Source organism: Bufo bufo, chromosome 9 (assembly GCF_905171765.1).
Source record: "Bufo bufo chromosome 9, aBufBuf1.1, whole genome shotgun sequence".
In the NCBI taxonomy this organism is placed as follows: domain Eukaryota; kingdom Metazoa; phylum Chordata; class Amphibia; order Anura; family Bufonidae; genus Bufo; species Bufo bufo.
The window spans coordinates 15,374,191-15,393,600 of NC_053397.1; the positions used below are offsets into that span (position 1 = coordinate 15,374,191).

The following is a 19,410-nucleotide window of genomic DNA, read 5'->3' on the forward strand; positions in this document are numbered from 1 at the left end:
GATAGATAGATATGGGATAGATAGATAGATATGGGATAGATAGATAGATAGATGGATAGATAGATATGGGATAGATATGGGATAGATAGATAGATAGATATGGGATAGATAGATATGGGATAGATAGATATGGGATAGATAGATATGGGATAGATAGATATGGGATAGATAGATATGGGATAGATAGATATGGGATAGATAGATAGATATGGGATAGATAGATATGGGATAGATAGATAGATAGATAGATATGGGATAGATAGATATGGGATAGATAGATAGATAGATATGAGATAGATAGATATGGGATAGATAGATATGGGATAGATAGATATGGGATAGATAGATATGGGATAGATAGATAGATATGGGATAGATAGATAGATATGGGATAGATAGATAGATATGGGATAGATAGATAGATATGGGATAGATAGATAGATAGATATGGGATAGATAGATAGATATGGGATAGATAGATAGATATGGGATAGATAGATATGGGATAGATAGATAGATATGGGATAGATAGATATGGGATAGATAGATAGATAGATATGAGATAGATAGATAGATATGGGATAGATAGATAGATAGATAGATATGGGATAGATAGATATGGGATAGATAGATAGATAGATAGATAGATAGATAGATAGATAGATAGATATGGGATAGATATGGGATAGATAGATAGATAGATAGATAGATAGATAGATAGATAGATAGATATGGGATAGATATGGGATAGATAGATAAATAGATATGGGATAGATATGGGATAGATAGATAGATAGATATGGGATAGATAGATATGGGATAGATAGATATGGGATAGATAGATATGGGATAGATAGATATGGGATAGATAGATAGATATGGGATAGATAGATATGGGATAGATAGATAGATATGGGATAGATAGATATGGGATAGATAGATAGATAGATAGATATGGGATAGATAGATATGGGATAGATAGATAGATAGATATGAGATAGATAGATATGAGATAGATAGATATGGGATAGATAGATAGATAGATAGATATGGGATAGATAGATATGGGATAGATAGATAGATAGATAGATATGGGATAGATAGATAGATAGATAGATATGGGATAGATAGATATGGGAAACTCTGCTCCTTAAACAATCAACATAAGAAAATGGAGCAGAAGAGAATGAATCACTGATTTCTCTGTTAGATTTCTTCAAGACTGTTGGTTTCACAAGCTGAAAGTCTTGAAGACTGTCCGGCAAATTGATAGATAGATAGATATGGGATAGATAGATAGATATGGGATAGATAGATAGATATGGGATAGATAGATATGGGATAGATAGATATGGGATAGATAGATATGGGATAGATAGATATGGGATAGATAGATATGGGATAGATAGATATGGGATAGATAGATATGGGATAGATAGATATGGGATAGATAGATATGGGATAGATAGATATGGGATAGATAGATATGGGATAGATAGATATGGGATAGATAGATAGATATGGGATAGATAGATATGGGATAGATAGATAGATAGATATGGGATAGATAGATAGATAGATAGATATGGGATAGATAGATAGATAGATAGATATGGGATAGATAGATAGATAGATATGGGATAGATAGATAGATATGGGATAGATAGATAGATAGATAGATAGATAGATAGATAGATAGATGGATAGATAGATATAAGAGATAGATAGATAGATAGATAGATATGAGATAGATAATAGATAGATAGATAGATAGATATGAGATAGATAGATATGAGATAGATAGATAGATAGATATGAGATAGATAGATAGATAGATATGAGATAGATAGATAGATATGAGATAGATAGATAGATATGAGAGAGATAGATAGATAGATAGATATGAGATAGATAGATAGATATGAGATAGATAGATAGATAGATAGATATGGGATAGATAGATATGGGATAGATAGATATGGGATAGATAGATATGGGATAGATAGATCGCTATGGGATAAATAGATAGATATGGGATAGATAGATAGCTGTGCGACCAGCAGTGAGGCCGTGGAGGATAGATAGCAGTGGGGCCGTGGAGGATGAGGCTCATTTCCTGCTGCGGTGCCCCAAATACTCAGCAGTGAGGGAGACTCGCTTCAGGAGACTGTCTGATCTCTGTCCAGACTTCACCTCCATGGAGGAGGAAGAGAGACTCTCCATACTGCTGGGGGAAGAGGAGAACACCGGCCACAGCAGCACAATATATTACTGCCTGCCATAGACTGAGAGGAGCCTGATATACCATGGACTCCTATACCCCCACCCTGTATATGTCCCCATCCCCCAACCCTACCCAATTATTTCCCACTTGCTTTGGCAATGCTAAAATGTATTTAGTCCTGCCAATAAAGCTGATTTGATTTGATATGGGATAGATAGATAGATAGATAGATAGATAGATATGGGATAGATAGATAGATAGATAGATAGATAGATAGATAGATAGATAGATATGGGATAGATAGATAGATAGATATGGGATAGATAGATATGGGATAGATAGATAATAGATAGATAGATATGGGATAGATAGAGAGATAGATATGGGAGAGATAGATATGGGAGAGATAGATATGGGAGAGATAGATATGGGAGAGATAGATATGGGAGAGATAGATATGGGAGAGATAGATATGGGAGAGATAGATAGATAGATATGGGAGAGATAGATAGATAGATATGGGAGAGATAGATAGATAGATATGGGAGAGATAGATAGATAGATATGGGAGAGATAGATAGATAGATATGGGAGAGATAGATAGATAGATAGATATGGGATAGATAGATAGATAGATAGATAGATATGGGATAGATAGATAGATAGATAGATAGATAGATAGATATGGGATAGATAGATAGATAGATAGATAGATATGGGATAGATAGATAGATATGGGATAGATAGATAGATATGGGATAGATAGATAGATATGGGATAGATAGATAGATATGGGATAGATAGATAGATATGGGATAGATAGATAGATAGATATGGGATAGATAGATAGATAGATAGATATGGGATAGATAGATATGGGATAGATAGATAGATAGATAGATATGGGATAGATAGATGGATAGATAGATAGATAGATATGGGAGAGATAGATAGATAGATATGGGAGAGATAGATAGATAGATAGATATGGGAGAGATAGATAGATAGATAGATATGGGAGAGATAGATAGATATGGGAGAGATATGGGTTAGATAGATATGGGATAGATAGATAGATATGGGATAGATATTAGATAGATATGAGATAGATAGATAGATAGATATGGGATGGATAGATATGAGATACATAGCTTGAGAAAGGCTCTATCGTTGAGCTGAAATGTCGATCCACTTGGGGTAATAAACTTATTTTTTCATTCATTTGAGAGAGCTGAGAATATCTATTTTTAGATAGATATTAGAGAGTTAATTAGATACGATAGGAGATAGATATTGGAGAGATATTAGATATTAGGTGCAGTATTTACTTGCTCTGCATTTTTTGGCACTATTCCTTTATGTACAGAATATTGTTTGCGGTGCACGTTATGATATTGATATTTCGGCTCCCTCCTGTACGGTTAGCAGTCTATACTGTATTACTTACACTTTATGTGGCTGATCTGCCAATGTCAAGTGTGGGGCACCGTCCTACTTGGGGACCAGCTCTGTACATACCATCATGGCCTGCTTTACCTCTGCCATGTCTTCACTGCGCCTCTTCTTAAGGTGCCAGCAGGTTGGATATTTCATGGGTTCGGCTGCAGTCCCTCCGCGCCTCCATAGTTATTGAGTGTGTGGGTTGGCGGTAGACTGGACTTATAAGAACTGCGCACGTTAACTCTGTCTACAACTGGCAGACACGAGAGGACACGCAGAGGTTTACGAGCTCCGCTCTCATAAAAACATTTCTTTTTCGTTCTGATGAAAAGATTTTATTTATTTGTTTCTGGTCGTTTGGTTTATGTTGGCCGGGAAATACTACAATCCCATAAAAGAAAAAAGAAAAATGTAGAGAGAAAATATCGTCCAACTCGCCAGACACGTATAGTCACCTAGATTAAATACTGCAATAAATACCTATGGGTGTAGTGCGGAGGGGTGATGGTGTGGAGCATGTAGTATGGACAGGACTGACTCTGACAACCCTAGGGGAACCCTAAGTCTGAATTTTGCATCCAGTTAATGGATCCCTGAAGTATTAGGGACTGCAGTACAGCAAGGCCCCTCTGCCAGGACCCCAGAAACGTGCACGCTACATGGATGTGCTGATGTCACACACCAGGGGCGGACTGGGAACTTAAAGTGGCCCCGTCTTGTAGTTGTGTCCAGTTGATGGAAGGCAAGGCCAGCAATACCATATTGTGGCACATTATACCGCCCCAACCGAGCCAAATACCACAGTCCATCACTAAATACAACCCCAAAAACGTTCACTGGCCGGCCGTGAGGAGGGCCCAGGCGGCCCCCCGGGAAATTTCCCTGTAAGGTCTTTGGCCAATCCGCCCCTGACACACACCGAACCCTTACCAACCACCAGTAACACATGAATGTAGGATCAGACTACACAGGTCTTGTTCGTAGTCTGTAACCATGGATACACATAGTTTACAAGCTGTATACACAGAATAATATAATTTTATTTTTTTTAAGTATTGTGCCATTGTTTGTTTTCTTTTCAATTCAATATATAAAAAAATTTTGTTTTTATGTTCTATAATAATATTACAATATTTCATTTTATAGAATATTATTTCATTTTTCTATATTAAATTATTTCATGATTTACTGAATATTACATTATTTCATCTCATATATTACATTATAATTCATCTCATTTACAGTTATTTCATGCTCTATAATACATTCTTTCATGTCCTATATTACTTCATTTCATTTATTATTTCAGCTCATACAATACTATGTTATGTTCTATAACAGGGGTGCACAACCTGCGGCCCTCAATACTATTCTGTGTGGCCCCCAACCATCTGGTAACAGACATGTATGTCTAAGTCTTATGCATTTTTTTATGTATTCTCCCATTTGGGGGTCCTGGAACTGTAACTAGACATTAATGGTGTATACTGTATGTTCAGTACGCCATAAATACAGTATTTCAGTTGTTAATACCCCTTTAAATTTCCTTTTAACCCTTGACGTTTGTTCAGTCTGACCATGAAAACGTTGTGCTCCCCTGTTCTATAATAATACATTATTTCATAATTGATTTTTTTATGTCACGATTTTTCTATAGTATTACATTGTCTCATCTTGTATAATGCTATTTCACCTTCTATAATATTACATTAATTCATCTCAAATACTACATTATTTCGTGGTCTAATTTTACGTTGTCACGTCTTGTTTATTGCGTTACTTCATGATTTATATTCCATTAATCTCATAGGTTCGCCACCACTGCCCTAGAATGTTGCATTATTTCCTATACTCTCATGTTGGGATTAGGAGGATATATTACAACATGAAGGTTACGGTCCCAGCGGTGGCCATCGGTTTGACCCCTCGGTCCCTTCCCCCCCCATTCCTGGACTGTTTGCCTTTCGGGTGACTGTGCTGCGGTCCAGGACTTTCCATCTCTCGGACACTTCCAGCTAGTTTATCATAAATGGTTTCACTTAGGAAGAGAGCAGGTTGTAAAGCGTGTGCACGTCGGGGTAAGTGGCCTCATTCCCACTTTAAGAGCCCATTGATCTTGCTTTTGAACTCGTCTTTCATGGGTCTCGTCGTTTGGTTCCTCGCTCCAGCCTCCTGCAGGGTCCGCGCTCGTGTAAATACTTTCTGCCCACGTGCTCCATAGTTCTGTTTTTGCGCGATTAAAATATTTGCAGAATTGCAAATAATTTAACTTCCTGAGGACAATACGTCTAAAACCTTCTCTGTTCCGAGGCCTCCACTATACGGGGTGTAGAGGAGGGGGAGGGGCGGCATAGACTGGAAAGAGGGGCATGAATTGTAGTGTTATGTGCGCAGCTCTGCAGATTTTTCAGGCACCATGCTGACTCTTTTCTAGCAACAGTGCCCCATCTGTCCAGTGGCTGTGTCGGGTATTGCAGTTCAGTCCTCTACACTTCATTAGGGACGATCTGCAGCAGCAGGCACAGGGGGCGCTGTTTCTTGGGAACATTAGGCTCACCATTTTTCTAATACTGCCCAAGCCTGCCTCAGGGCCCCTGAAAAATGCAAATGGGGCCCTAACCTGGGGCGTATGATGTCGTCTTCCTCCGGCTTGTTCTATAGTTTTCTTCAGGATAATTTCCAGGATCTGACGCACCACTTCCAGATGTTTCCCTGGCACAAAACCACCAGCTGGACACAGGGATCTACGTGAACCCGGCCCAAGTGATGAAATGCAGCCCTTTACACCCTTGAGGACTCAAAGTACTAAATGGAGATGGATACAATGGAATCCAGCAGCTAGCCCAAGGCCTCTCGCACCAGCCAATTGTATCAGGATCTGTGGAGGAAAACACTGATTTTACTCAAAAGTTCAATCAGTGTCTGCGTTAGGCCTCATGCACACGACCGATGTGTGTTTTGCGGTCCGCAAACCGCGGATCCGCAAAACACGGATGGTGTCCGCGTGCGTTCCGCAATTTTGCAGAACAGCACGGACAGCCTTTAATATAACTGCCTATTCTTGTTCGCAAAATAGACAAAAATAGGACAGGTTATATTTTTTTGGCGGACCACGGAATGGAGCAAAGGATGCGGACAGCACACGGAGTGAAGTGAATGGGTCCGCATCCGAGCCGCAAAAACTGTGGCTCGGATGCAGACCCGAACAACGGTCGTGTTCATGAGGCCTTAGTAGTAGTAGCAGCAGTAGTATTAATAGTAGTGGCAGCAGTAATAGTAGTAGTAGTCACAGCAGCAGTAATAGTAGTATTAATAGTAGTAGCAGCAGTAGTATTAATAGTAGTAGTAGCAGCAGCATTAATAGTAGTAGTAGCAGCAGCTGCAGTAGAAATAGTATTAATAGTAGCAGCAGCAGTAGTAATAGTAGTATTAATAGTAGCAGCAGCAGTATTAATAGTAGTAGCAGCAGTAGTGATAGTAGTAGTAGCAGTAGTGATAGTAGTAGCTGCAGCAGTAGTGATAGTAGTAGTAGCAGTAGTGATAGTTGTAGCTGCAGCAGTAGTGATAGTAGTAGTAGCAGTAGTGATAGTAGTAGCTGCAGCAGTAGTAGTAGTAGCTGCAGCAGTAGTGATAGTAGTATTAATAGTAGTAGCAGCAGTAGTAATAGTAGTATTAATAGTAGTAGCAGCAGTAGTGATAGTAGTATCAATAGTAGCAGCAGCAGTAGTAGTAGCAGCATGAGCAGTAGTAATACGAGTAGTAGTAGGAGTAGTATGAATAGTAGTAGCAGTAGTATTAATAGTAGTGGCAGCAGTAATAATAGTAGTATTAATTTGTAGTAGTAGCAGCAGCACTAATAGTAGTAGTTGCAGCAACAGTAACAGTAGTAGCATCAGTAGTAGTAATAGTAGTATTATTAGCAGTAATAGTAGTAGAAGTAGTATTTTTAGTAGTAATAGTAGCATAAGCAGTAGTAGCAGCAGCAATAATAGTATCCGCAGTAGTAATAGCAGTAGAAGTAGTATTAGCAGTAGTAGTAGTAATAGCAGTAATAGTATTAGTAGCAGTATTTGCAGTGGTGCCGCTGCTCGTGTCGTGCTCCTTTCTATGGGGGCTGCCATGCTCTTGTTTAAGCTGCTCGCGGTCATGTTGGCTGGGCACGTCGCGCCCTCTGCCACCATTGTCTGTTGTTTGGGTTTCTCACCTTAGCGCCCGTCACCCTCAGCAAGAACAAACAGTAATTGATACCAGGAGACGCCAAGAATCTGCAGACATTAAAGAAGAACAGAGCGATCCGGGAGGACAGGGCCGGGGCGAGGAGTCTGTCAGTCAGCGCCATTTGGGTGGTAGAGGAGCAGCCCCTGTCCACGGCTGCCCCGGGCACTGCGCCACTTACAGGGATTCTGTAGATTATGTCATGTAATGCTGAAATAAAGGCAGTGTACATAAATACACACGGTGAGAAATGTCGCGTTACGTAACGAAGCCGCAGCTGGAGGCGGCAATACCCATACAGGTCTAGCAGACGATGCCCCTGGCCCATACAGATCAGCTGCGATGTTACATCCACTCACAGGTGAATTATCTGCTGACAGCGCTGTCTGGCGGGAGATATATTAGGCAACCAGTGAACAGTCTTTTTGCAGTTGATGTGTTGGAAGCAGGAAACATGAGCAAGCGGAAGGATCTGAGCGACTCTGACGAGGGTCAGCTTGTGATGGTTAGACGCCCGGGTCAGAGCATCACCAGGGTGGCCGGACTTGTGGGTGTTCCTGTTGTGTAGTGGTTGGTACCTACCAAAAGTGCTCTGAGGAAGGAGAACCAGTGAACTGGTGACAGGATCATGGACGCCCAACGCTCATTGACGTGAAGGCTAGCCCGTCTGGTCCGATCCCGCAGGAGAGCTACTGTAGAGCAAATTGCTGGATACCTTTATGCCTCGGCGGGTCAGGGACAAATGACAATAATCTGTTTTAATGTTGTGCCCGATCGGCGTAGATGGGGCCTAAGAGGAGGCAGATTAACGGATATGGATGCCGGATTACAAGTCGCAGGTGGAATTGGATGCTAATTGATCAGAATCATAGCATGGGAAACTATAGTATTGCAGAGCAGCCTCTCTGTTGGGATGGGCCCTCCGGAGCCACGCTTTATAGCAGCTATCTGCTCTGGGGGTGCCAATGTGAACCTGCCCCCGTACGGTCCATGTACCCCAAGTTTCAGATATGTGCTCCAGTGGAGGAACAGACTGCTAGAATTCACTGTATCCGGCATATGTGCTGGAAAGCGGACGGAATCCATTACAGACAATGGGGAAATGGCGGTGCCCGGTGGTATCTGGCTATAAGTTAAAAGTGTAGATGTGAACCCAGCCAAGTAGTATATATAGAGAGGCGGAGATCCCCTTTAATTAGACGCTCGCTGTTGGAACATTTTACAGCTGATGGGGGATTCCGAGTTATGCAGAGTGACACACTCGGCTCTGCTACCTCTGCAGCTCTTGGTGTAATTGATGGCATATTTCACGGCCTGCCTTCTACAGGACACGTGTGAGGCGGTATAATGCGGCGTGCATGGTGCGTACTCTCGTAGACGCCAGTAGAAGTATTTCTCGGCTTTGTTTGGTTCTGGCAGAGCGGTGCAGGCGGCGCGCTACGTGCTGTTTGGACAGCGAGAGTCGGGGAAGTGGCCGCGTTTTGCTCACTGAAAATAAAAGCTGGAGCAGTGTTGACCCAGCGTATTTACGAGCTCTCCGTACGTTTCTATAGACATCGCTCTTTTTTTATTTTTTCGCAATTATTTGTTAACATCCTTTAAACTTTCAACCTTTGTTTTGGCACTAGGTGGAGGTCTGACCGGTTCACGGCGCCATCGCACCTCGTCTGTCTGGTGCCCGGTGTGCGGGACGTGCTTAAAGAGACAGGATGCTTTGATTTTTTATTATGTGGACTTTCATGGGAGTTCTTAAAGGGGTTGTTCACCCCCTGAGGACCTTTTCTACCTACCTCCTGCGGTGCTAATCATACTTACCTGATCCCTGCCGCTGGGTTCTGGCTCCTTCGCTGCCCCTGCGGGTCCTGCACCTGCCCACGTCAACATCCGACAGGTGACGTTCGTCCATGCGTCACTTGATCCGGTGCCATGACCGCTCCGGTGTTGACCTACAGAGATGGAGCTGGAACCCAGAGGTGAAGATCAGGTAAATATGATTACCACCGCAGGTCCGGTGTCATTCTCTTACGTGTAGACGTTATGGCTGCATTTTACCTCGCACACGGCACTGATCTGCCGCTCCCTCTCTGTCCCGCAGGTAAACGACGACTACAGTGTCATCGGACGTTCCCTCTTCAAAAAGGAGACCAATATGCAGCTGTTTGTCGGACTGAAGGTGAAGCTGTCGACGGGAGAGGAAGGCACCATAGAAGGAAGCTTCGGCCAGAGCGGCAAATTCAAAATCCGAATCCCAAGTGAGTCCATATGTGGAATTTATCAACGTTCTGTCCAAAAAATTACCGGAATAGCAAACGGTGGCGATATGTACAGTAGATGTGTCTAAGGCGTGTATCGCCAAGTCTTAAGGCTACTTTCGCCCCCTTGCGTTGTTAATTCCGGTATTGAGATCCGGCAGATCTTGTTTTGATTTTGCACATCAGGATGCGGTTGTGTGAAATCAAAACGGGAAAAAAGGGATCCTTCACTAAATACGTTCATACACTGGCTGGCAGATTCGGTTTTTTAGGCTCCAAAATCATTGACTTACATAGTTTTCAGTGCAGGATCCGTTTTTTTTCCCATTTTTATGACCGGACACAAAACCGCACCTAATGCATCCTGAACGGATCTCTTTCCATTCAGAATGAATGAGGACTAAACGGAAATGTATTTTTCCGATATTGAGATCCTTTGTCGGAGGACAACAACGCAAGTGTATAAGAAGCCTTAGGATATATGTGGCAGCTCCGCAGGACAAGCAGTACTTCGATATATGAGGTTTCGCTGCATTTTTGTTGCTGGAATATCACGGTACTGACCTGCATCAAAGCCCGCGCAGACTTATCGTTCAGCTATGGCGTCCAGCCCTCTGCCCGCTTAGTAAACTACAAGCAGAGAAGAGGAGACAGATGGAAGAGAATGAAATGGGACTGAAGGATAAGACTACACAAGGTTTGTTTGTAGTCTGTTTCCATGGAAACGCAAGTCAGCATAGGAGCTGTCTATTCAATACAGGATACTTTGCAGCTCTCTAATGTCTATTTGTGGTTTACCCGCTTGTGCCCCCTTTCCAAGCGTAAGCACAATCCTGCGTAAATCTCCTGCTGTTTTGTGCTTACAGCTCCTATGCAGATCTATGTGTATCTATAGTCCATTTATGTTGCAGATTTTCACCCTTGCAATCCATAGGGTGAAATCTGCAACAAAATGTGCAGATTTTGCTTCAAAATTGTGGTAAATCTGCAACAGATTCCATAGAAATTTACATCCCCTGTGGACATGCCCTAGCAGGACTGCTCAAGGGTTTGTTTGGACACCACAGCGGTATTTTTTACATGTGGTATTGCTTCCAAAGGAACAAAATAGGAACTTTTTTTTAGAAGTAATGCTATAAAAAAAAAAAAAAGCAAAAACACACCAGATAGTTTAGCACAGCACCTAAGGATCAGGAGGCCACTTTGTGGGTGCAGACGCCCTCTGCTGAAATGTCTTTTGCTATGACCTCTTTTATCGTCAGGGGGCGCTTCATGTGAACAGGGGTTATCTAATCCGGACAACCCCTTTAATATCAGCAGTGGTGCATGAGTCTGAAAGACCTGGCTGAGCACAGGATGTGACCCAGGAGTCTTTTTTTGAGGTTTAGACTGTTAGGGTTGTCTCTGCTGAGTCTGCAGATCCAGGACTGTTTAGAGGGTTAACAGGACTTGCGGGGTGGGGGAGGAGGGGTATGATGCAGCACATATCAACGGCAGTTCACATTCCTGCACATGTCAGCGCTGTGTTTAATGGCTCTGCATCCTGTTTGTGGTCTCATTTTATTTAAAGCGATTGATCAGATCCCTGCTCCCGCGGTCTGTCCTACCCCACAGATTGCTTCCATATAGAACTGGAAGGAACCTTTTCCTGACACGGCCTTTGATGGCTAAGTACACCATAGAAGGCTTCATCTGCGCACGCTGGACGCTCTGTGGTCTTCCCCGAGCTTTAGGGCTTTAAACATTTCCTCCTCGCTTCCTCTCCGGTCCATGACCTTGCGATGGCAGCGTCTCCCTACTGTTCAGTGCAGAACACTTCAGGCCGTGTTCCCATGAGGAAAACTGCCTTGTTATTTCCCTAAGTTCTTCAGAATTTTTTGAATATTTTTTGTCTGCAGACAGTAATAATTTGAGTCTGTCTTACCCCACAGATTGCTTCCATATAGAATTAGAAGGAACCTTTTCCTGACACGGCCTTTGATGGCTAAGTATACCATAGAAGGCTTCATCTGCGCGCGCTCTGTGGTCTTCCCTGAGCTTTAGGGCTTGGTATAGAGATCCAAATTTTATATATTTTAAAAGAAATTAAATGTTTTTATGTAAAAAAAAAAAAAAAGCTTGTGTTACCCTTAAAGGGGTTATCCGAGCCTGGAAATGCCCCCTCTTATGCCCGGGCCCCTCACACTGATTCTACTTACCTGGCTCATCGCTCCCTGCGCGCCGCTCCTTGTCCCCGCACGGCCACCGCTGCTTCTCCCCGTGCGCAGATGAAAACATCTGGTGTCGGGGGGGAGGGGGCAGCCAATGGCAGGCCATGATGGGAGCGAGCCTCCGTAGCGTCACCCGCGATGCTAGGGAGGCTCGTCCCCGTCTGCCATTGCCTGCCACCCGACACCAGATGTTTTTATCTGCGCACGGGGAGAAGCAGCTGCACCAGCAGTGGCACGGGGGCCAGGTAAGTTAAATCAGTGTGAGTGGCCCGGGGCACTTCCATGCTCGGGTAACCCCTTTAAAGTGTTATGTAAAAACAATTCCGCATGAGGAACTAATAATTTACTTTACAACAATTGTCCAATTGTGAAATATTCTCTTGGCTTCATTATAATGGCTCCCCTAGTGTTTAATCTGTATAGCAAATGTACACGTCCACCAACTGAGGTGGTCGCACATGCTCGGTTTCATCCTTCAAATGACACTTGTCCTAGCTACTGTTAGAAGTTGTGACGGATACAATGGGAGAGCTGCAGTAGAAAGCATACACCACCCCTAACAAAGGGCAAGCCTCCTGAAATAGGGCCTACCCCTCGGAGCTGTGACAGGGAGAGAGGAGCTACAGCAGAAAGGACACACCTCCTGAGAAAGGACACACCTCCTGAGAAAGGACACACCTCCTGAGAAAGGACACACCTCCTGAGAAAGGACACACCTCCTGAGAAAGGACACACCTCCTGAGAAAGGACACACCTCCTGAGAAAGGACACACCTCCTGAGAAAGGACACACCTCCTGAGAAAGGACACACCTCCTGAGAAAGGACACACCTCCTGAGAAAGGACACACCTCCTGAGAAAGGACACTATATTCGGAGAACAGACTTACTGGTGATTATCTGGAGCAGATAGGATGTATTAGCTTTGTATACCAGGTTTCTGGCAAAAAATTTTGACTTTTCTCTTCTCCATCATCCTTGTCATGTTTACAAAAAGTGGGCAGGAGGAGGCGGAGCCTCTGCAGCCCCACTTATTTTAACATTGCGGCAGAAGAAAATGAGACTGGATATCTCCGCCAACCCCCTACTTGGGGTAAAAAAAAATTCTGCCGCATGCACCAGAATTATTACTTCTTAAAGGGGTCCTCCAGGATTTACATATTGATGACTTTGCTCTGGATAGGTCATCAGAATGACTCCTGGCGCCTTCGCCGATCAAGTGTTTTAAGGAATCCGTGGCGCTCACCAGACCGCCGGTGAGTACCTCGGCCTTCTCGCAGCTTACCAAGCATATCTTGGATGGGACTGAGCTGCGCCTAGGTCATGTGACCGATGAACGTGACGTCGCTGACCTTGGAAGAGGCCTAAGTGCTCACGGAGGTCGTGGCCTCTTAGTGCAGCTGATCAGCTAGGGTCCCGGGAGTTGGATCCCCACTGATCTGATATTGATTAGCTATCCTGAGAAATGGTCATCAATATGTAAACCACGGAAAAACCCCTTTAATACATATCCCCCCCCCCCTCCCCCCATAGATTGCATGCAAGGGGTTTGGGGAGTTTTAGGCAGAAAATGAAGAAATGACTCATGTGAATCCATTTCACTTTTTGAGTTGTTTACCAGGAGGGCGTGGTTTACCAGGAGGGCGTGGCTTCCAACTTTTAGTCAGATTTATTAACAATAAAGGCAGAAAATGGTGCAAATTTTGGTGCAAATCTCTGACTGCCCATAGTAGGCGTAGATTTTATCTTCTCACATTTTTGTGCCAAATTTATTAAGAGGTGTGTTCCTTTTAATCAATTTGCCGCAATTTACCAATTTTTTGGCGGAACCATTAATTTCAATGGGTCCGCAAAACAAATGTAGGTTACTCCGTGTGCATTTTGTTTCCCTATGTCTGGTCCGCACAAAAATGTAACATGTCCTATTATTGTCCACATTACGGACAAGGATACGACTTTTCTATTTTCTATTGCGGGATGCACATGGACATCATCCGTATTTTTTGCGGATCCGTGTTTTGCGGACCACAAAATACATACGGTCGTGTGAATGAGGCCTTATTAGAATCTCCATGTCTTATAGGATGTCCCTGTTTGGTGTCACAGATCTCAGGTCAGCGTGTTTTATTTTTTATTGGAGAGGATGTGTAAATGTCCTACATGTGTGATACTGCAAGGGTAGGTTCAGACAGAGGATTTTGGGTGCAGATTTCGGCACGGATTTGGGGCAAAAAAACGCGCCAAATCTGCTCTGAGACTGCTTCCTTCCAATGCGAGGCTGCGCTGCAGTTCATGTGGCCAAGGGTTTGTGCCGCACGGTTTTCATGACCATGCCGAGAATGTAGAGCAGGGATGGCCAACCTGTTGTAAAACTACAACTCCCACCATGCCCTGCTGTAGGCTGATAGCCATAGGCAGTCTGAGCATGCTGGGAGTTGTAGTTTTGCAACAGCTGGAGAGCCGCGGGTTGGCCAGCCCTGATATAGAGGTCCATTCTTGGAGCAGTTCCCGTGCAGACCCTTCGCAAAGCCGCGGCGGAAGCCTTCGCGTGGTTTAGGTGCACATGAAAAGCGCAGCGGCTTCTGCGATGGGATAAACGTAGGATTTTGTCGCGGCAAAATCCTCCATGTGAACCTACCTTAACAGAATGACCGAAATGCACGGGAAGATAAAGCCGTGGCATTAAGAAGGTCCATTGACCTCCCGGAGGCTCGTCACCGCGCTATGAAGATGTGGAGGGAATACAGCGTTCGAGCAGGATGGGCATTGATGTCAGCCGCCGCTTCCGCCTTTTTGAAGTAGTCAATTGCAGTCAAGTGACTTGATGAAATTACGGTGTCACAATGTCGCCCCGGTCTTTTGTGGAGATCACATTTTTTTATTTTTTTATCTGGGATCGGCTGATGTTCGTCAAACTAATCATGCAATTCTCCGTACAATAGTCTTCTAAAGAGCTCTATATCCCCGTGAATGGAGGATTTTTTTTTTTTTCCAGACTCTTTTATAATCCAGGTTTAAAAAATAGTTTCCTCTGGCGGAAGGAAGGAGCCAAATGATTAAATTGCAAATGTGCATGGAATAAAATGATGTCGCCATAATACGCATTGTAGCAGAATCGTGGATTTCGGGCTTAAGACCGGGAAGTTCCTCATTGTGGAGCGCGGACGGATAAGTAAGATGGATATATTGCAGGAGAAGGATCAAACTCTTCTCGGGCGCGATCCAGTTGTACAAATTGTCTTTGCAGCGGAGTTAAGATAGTATGACATGAAAGGAGATAAGTTCATTAGAGGCTTGTTGAACCAGCTCATGAACATCATCCTTCAGCGCACTCCGACCACTTTCTGGCGGCAGTCATTTAACCATATTGATTGCCCAACCAAACAGATATTCCCCATGCACCCGTGTTAAAAGGGGAATTTCGGCGAGACTGTCAGCAGTCTCCTTGGTTATCAGCTTAATACGAACACATCATATTACCTTTAAAAAAAATGCATTGGATAACTGTTTGCATAAGTGTGTAACTCTGTAATCGACTCCCTTTGTCTTATTTCTGTACCCTCCTGCGACCTTAAGCAAGTCGTCTGCGCACTTTTAAAGACATGAATGCTTTTTTATTTTTTTTAGTTATTATTATTATTATAATAATATTTTTATTTTTTTGCTTTACTGTCTGTATAATAGCAAGGGTTAGTTGGCAGGTCAAGGATTGTTTTCCTTAAAAACATATGGTAATTGGTGCCCAATACTTATATTAGGGGCTGGTTCTCCGCCCAGATCTTCCGGATAATTTAATTACAAGTATACAGGAGACTTAGGGGTGTCCCAGAATGACAACTTATACAACCTCCTATACACAGGTTAGGTTATAAGTTCTTGGTGGGGTCCAACCAAACGAGGTCCTGTGTCACCCCCGACTTCACAGGTATGGGCTGGCAGTCATGCATGCCCACTGCACTTCACATAAAGTCTATGGGACTACGAAAAATAGGCGAGTAGAGCCCTCACCTATCCCGGCAGTCCCAGACGGAATGAATGAGACAGGGTGTGCGTGCTCACCCACCACTCATTCAAATGGGGCCACCGGACCCCCATTCTCATGATCACTTTGGGATCCCAGCCATTGGGCCCCCACCGATCAGTCACTTACCACCTATCCTGTGGATGGGGAGATAAGTTGTCACTTTAGGACAACTCTTTTAACTACTATAGGCCTCCCACCACTCACGGAAATATCCACATTTGGACGTTGGTGCCAGTGTGTTTATACACCCTATAGAAGGTGTATAGCAGTTAAAGGGGTCGTCTCTCACTTCAGCAAATAGAATTTATCATGTAGAGAAAGTTAATACAAGGCACTTACTAATGTATTGTGATTCTCCATATTGCTTCCTTTGCTGGCTGGATCCATTTTCCATCACATTATACACTGCTTGTTTCTATGGTTACGACCACTCTGCAATCCTTCAGCGGTGGTCGTGCTTACACACTATAGGAAAAAGTGGTGGTCAGGACCGTAGGAGCACACAGGCACGCATGCACAGCAGCTCCCGTTCTGCCCACCTCGTATCCGCTCTGCAGCGGTGGCTGAAACCCCTGGAAAAATGAATCCAGCCAGAAAAAGAGGCAATATGGAGAATCACGATATATTAGAAAGTGCCTTGTATTAAAGGGGTTATCCAAGACTATAAACTGCTCCCCCATATGCCGGGCCCCTCACCGATTGTCCACCACTCACAGGTCGCATTGCAATAGACATCCAGTCCGAATGCTGCCAGTAAACTGGGCACTGCTATTTATGGTGGGTGCTAGGGACGAGTGAATCGACTTCGGATGAAACATCCGAAGTAGATTTGCATAAAACTTCTTTAGAATACTGTTCGGAACGAGCGCTCCGTACAGTATTAGAATGTATTGGCTCCTATGAGCCGAAGTTATTACTTTGAGAAGACTCGCGAGAGTTCGGGTAATAACTTACCGAACTCTGTTTCGGTTCCAAGTGGTACTTCTTTGGGAGCTCCGAGAACATCCGAGTCAATGTGCATGCTGGGAGTTGTAGTTTCACAACATCTGGGGTGCCGGAGGTTGCTAATATAGTCCCGAACTTGTGGCTGTCCGGTTCCCAGGCGAAAGACTGTCTTGACTTTGTGAGTTGTAGTTATTGCGAAAGCTGGAGAACCCCAAGCTGATGGTCACTGAGCTACAGTAAAAAACTTACTGGACGATATGCACAGATTAAAGGGCCTGTGCAGGACCAGCAAGACATGGCTGCTTCCTTCCAGAAACAGCGCCACACCTGTCCACCAGTCTGGTATTGCAAATTTGCACAGTTTTTTTTTTTTTTTAATTTTGAGAAGGCAGCCATGTATTTTTAAGTGCTGGAAAATTCATTTAACAATTAGTTGTCTTAAAGTGGAAACCCCCTTTAATCAAATGTAATAATTCCCCGAGGACAGACCCCAGACAATGTGTTCACAGATCAGACAGGGTAATTGTCCGGGCTTGTAAGCTGTCACATGTATTTCTCTTACAAAAACACTTAATATCTCATCCGTCTCGTTGTCACTGTTGACAAATGGTCGTATTACAGCCTTAAACTTGGAGAGCATTATTACAGGAGGACGGGCCCCATGGGAACGGCCGTATGGACGCGGTGGAACAGCTGAGGTCAGGACCTTGGCCGCACGGCAGCTCCTGCCAGGTGCAGTCCCTCCTGGTCATGCCAAGACCCATTGCACACATTGGAACAGTTTCGTCTTCCTGCACCTGCGGTTTTCAGTCTGATGCCCCCTCGTCCCCGGCTCTCGCCCTCATTTCCTGTTCTGTTGACTCTCCAGACAATCATTAGAAAACATCGTTTCGGGAGTTTGCGTTAATGGCAGCAATTGAGATAATTTTAGGAAATGGCTCCTCTGCATCTCTCCGAGTGTTTCCCAGCTCCCACAGAGCAGCTGTAAAGTTGAGATTGCAAAGCGAGGAAAAAAAGCCTTCTATAAATTTGGTGGTTTGTGGAGAACCATTGGAACGGCAGACAGTATGAGGCACCAGTAGGGTACTGAGGCACAAGGTACAGGAGGAATAGCTGATGGCCCTTTCAAATAGCTGATTGGCAGGGAGGCAAGAGTTGGACCTCCACCGATTAGATACTGGTGGCCTATCCTCAGGTCATGCCAATATTCTGAACCCATAAAAAATGTTTTAAGCATAAAATTCTAGCTACAGACAACTTCCACTAGGGGCAGCGTACTGCAGGCACTCCCCCTAGTGGTGGCTGCAGGTAACCAGACTTTCATCAGACCAGAACCTGGCTTTTTGTCAGTACCCTGCCAACTTATAAAAACATACTGCGCCGTGCTTTCCTTTTGTTTGTGACTGCATGTGACTCTCTCCAGTGTAGTTTATGGGGGTTGCGAACCGCTCGGCTATTTCCATCAGCTTTAATGGAGAAGGCCTCATGCATGAGCGGCCTCTTCATCTTCTCTCCTAAAGTGGGGGTTCCAATCTGTCACATATTTATGACGTACACTGTTGATATGGAGCAGTACATCTCGTCCTCTCCATCGGGGTCTCCTGGAATTGACCCTGATCCTGACCTCGGCCTTGGTTCTGACCCTGCTTCGGCTCCTGGCTCCATTCCTTTCTCATCTCTCCTTCTGACATCCTGACTACTCTCCTGGTTCGTATCCTTGGCTCCGTCCCTGACTACCCTGCTGCTGACTGTGGCTATTTTTAAAAAAATCCTCCGGCATGGACAATAGGGAAGACCAAGGGATTCCTAAGGCCCTGGAACCTAGTCTCGTCCGCAGCAAACAGATTACATCCTACAGAATTCACATCCCGGATACATGACTGTAACAAAATATAAATGAAAAGTGTACACATTTTTTGGACAAATTTTTTAATGTTGTTTTTTTTTTTTTTTTTTTATAATTATTATAAGCTTTTACTGAACAAGTCATTGAAAATATATATAATGGAAATTCACCTCCTCTAACAGCAGGTTCAGATGCAGGCCCTGGTGTCGTAGGCCATGGTTAGTGTGGCACACATGGGCACTACCCAATGGCGACG

General features: G+C 43.9%; 1 protein-coding gene across 1 annotated transcript in view; it reads left to right on the forward strand.

The window, feature by feature from the left end:
- Nucleotides 1–19,410, forward strand: part of EEFSEC (eukaryotic elongation factor, selenocysteine-tRNA specific) — a 135,203-nt gene that overhangs the window by 79,697 nt on the left and 36,096 nt on the right. The window contains exon 6 of the mRNA XM_040407403.1: nt 9,975–10,131. Within this exon, the coding sequence (XP_040263337.1) occupies nt 9,975–10,131 (157 nt within the window). The remainder of the gene's footprint in view (nt 1–9,974; nt 10,132–19,410) is intronic.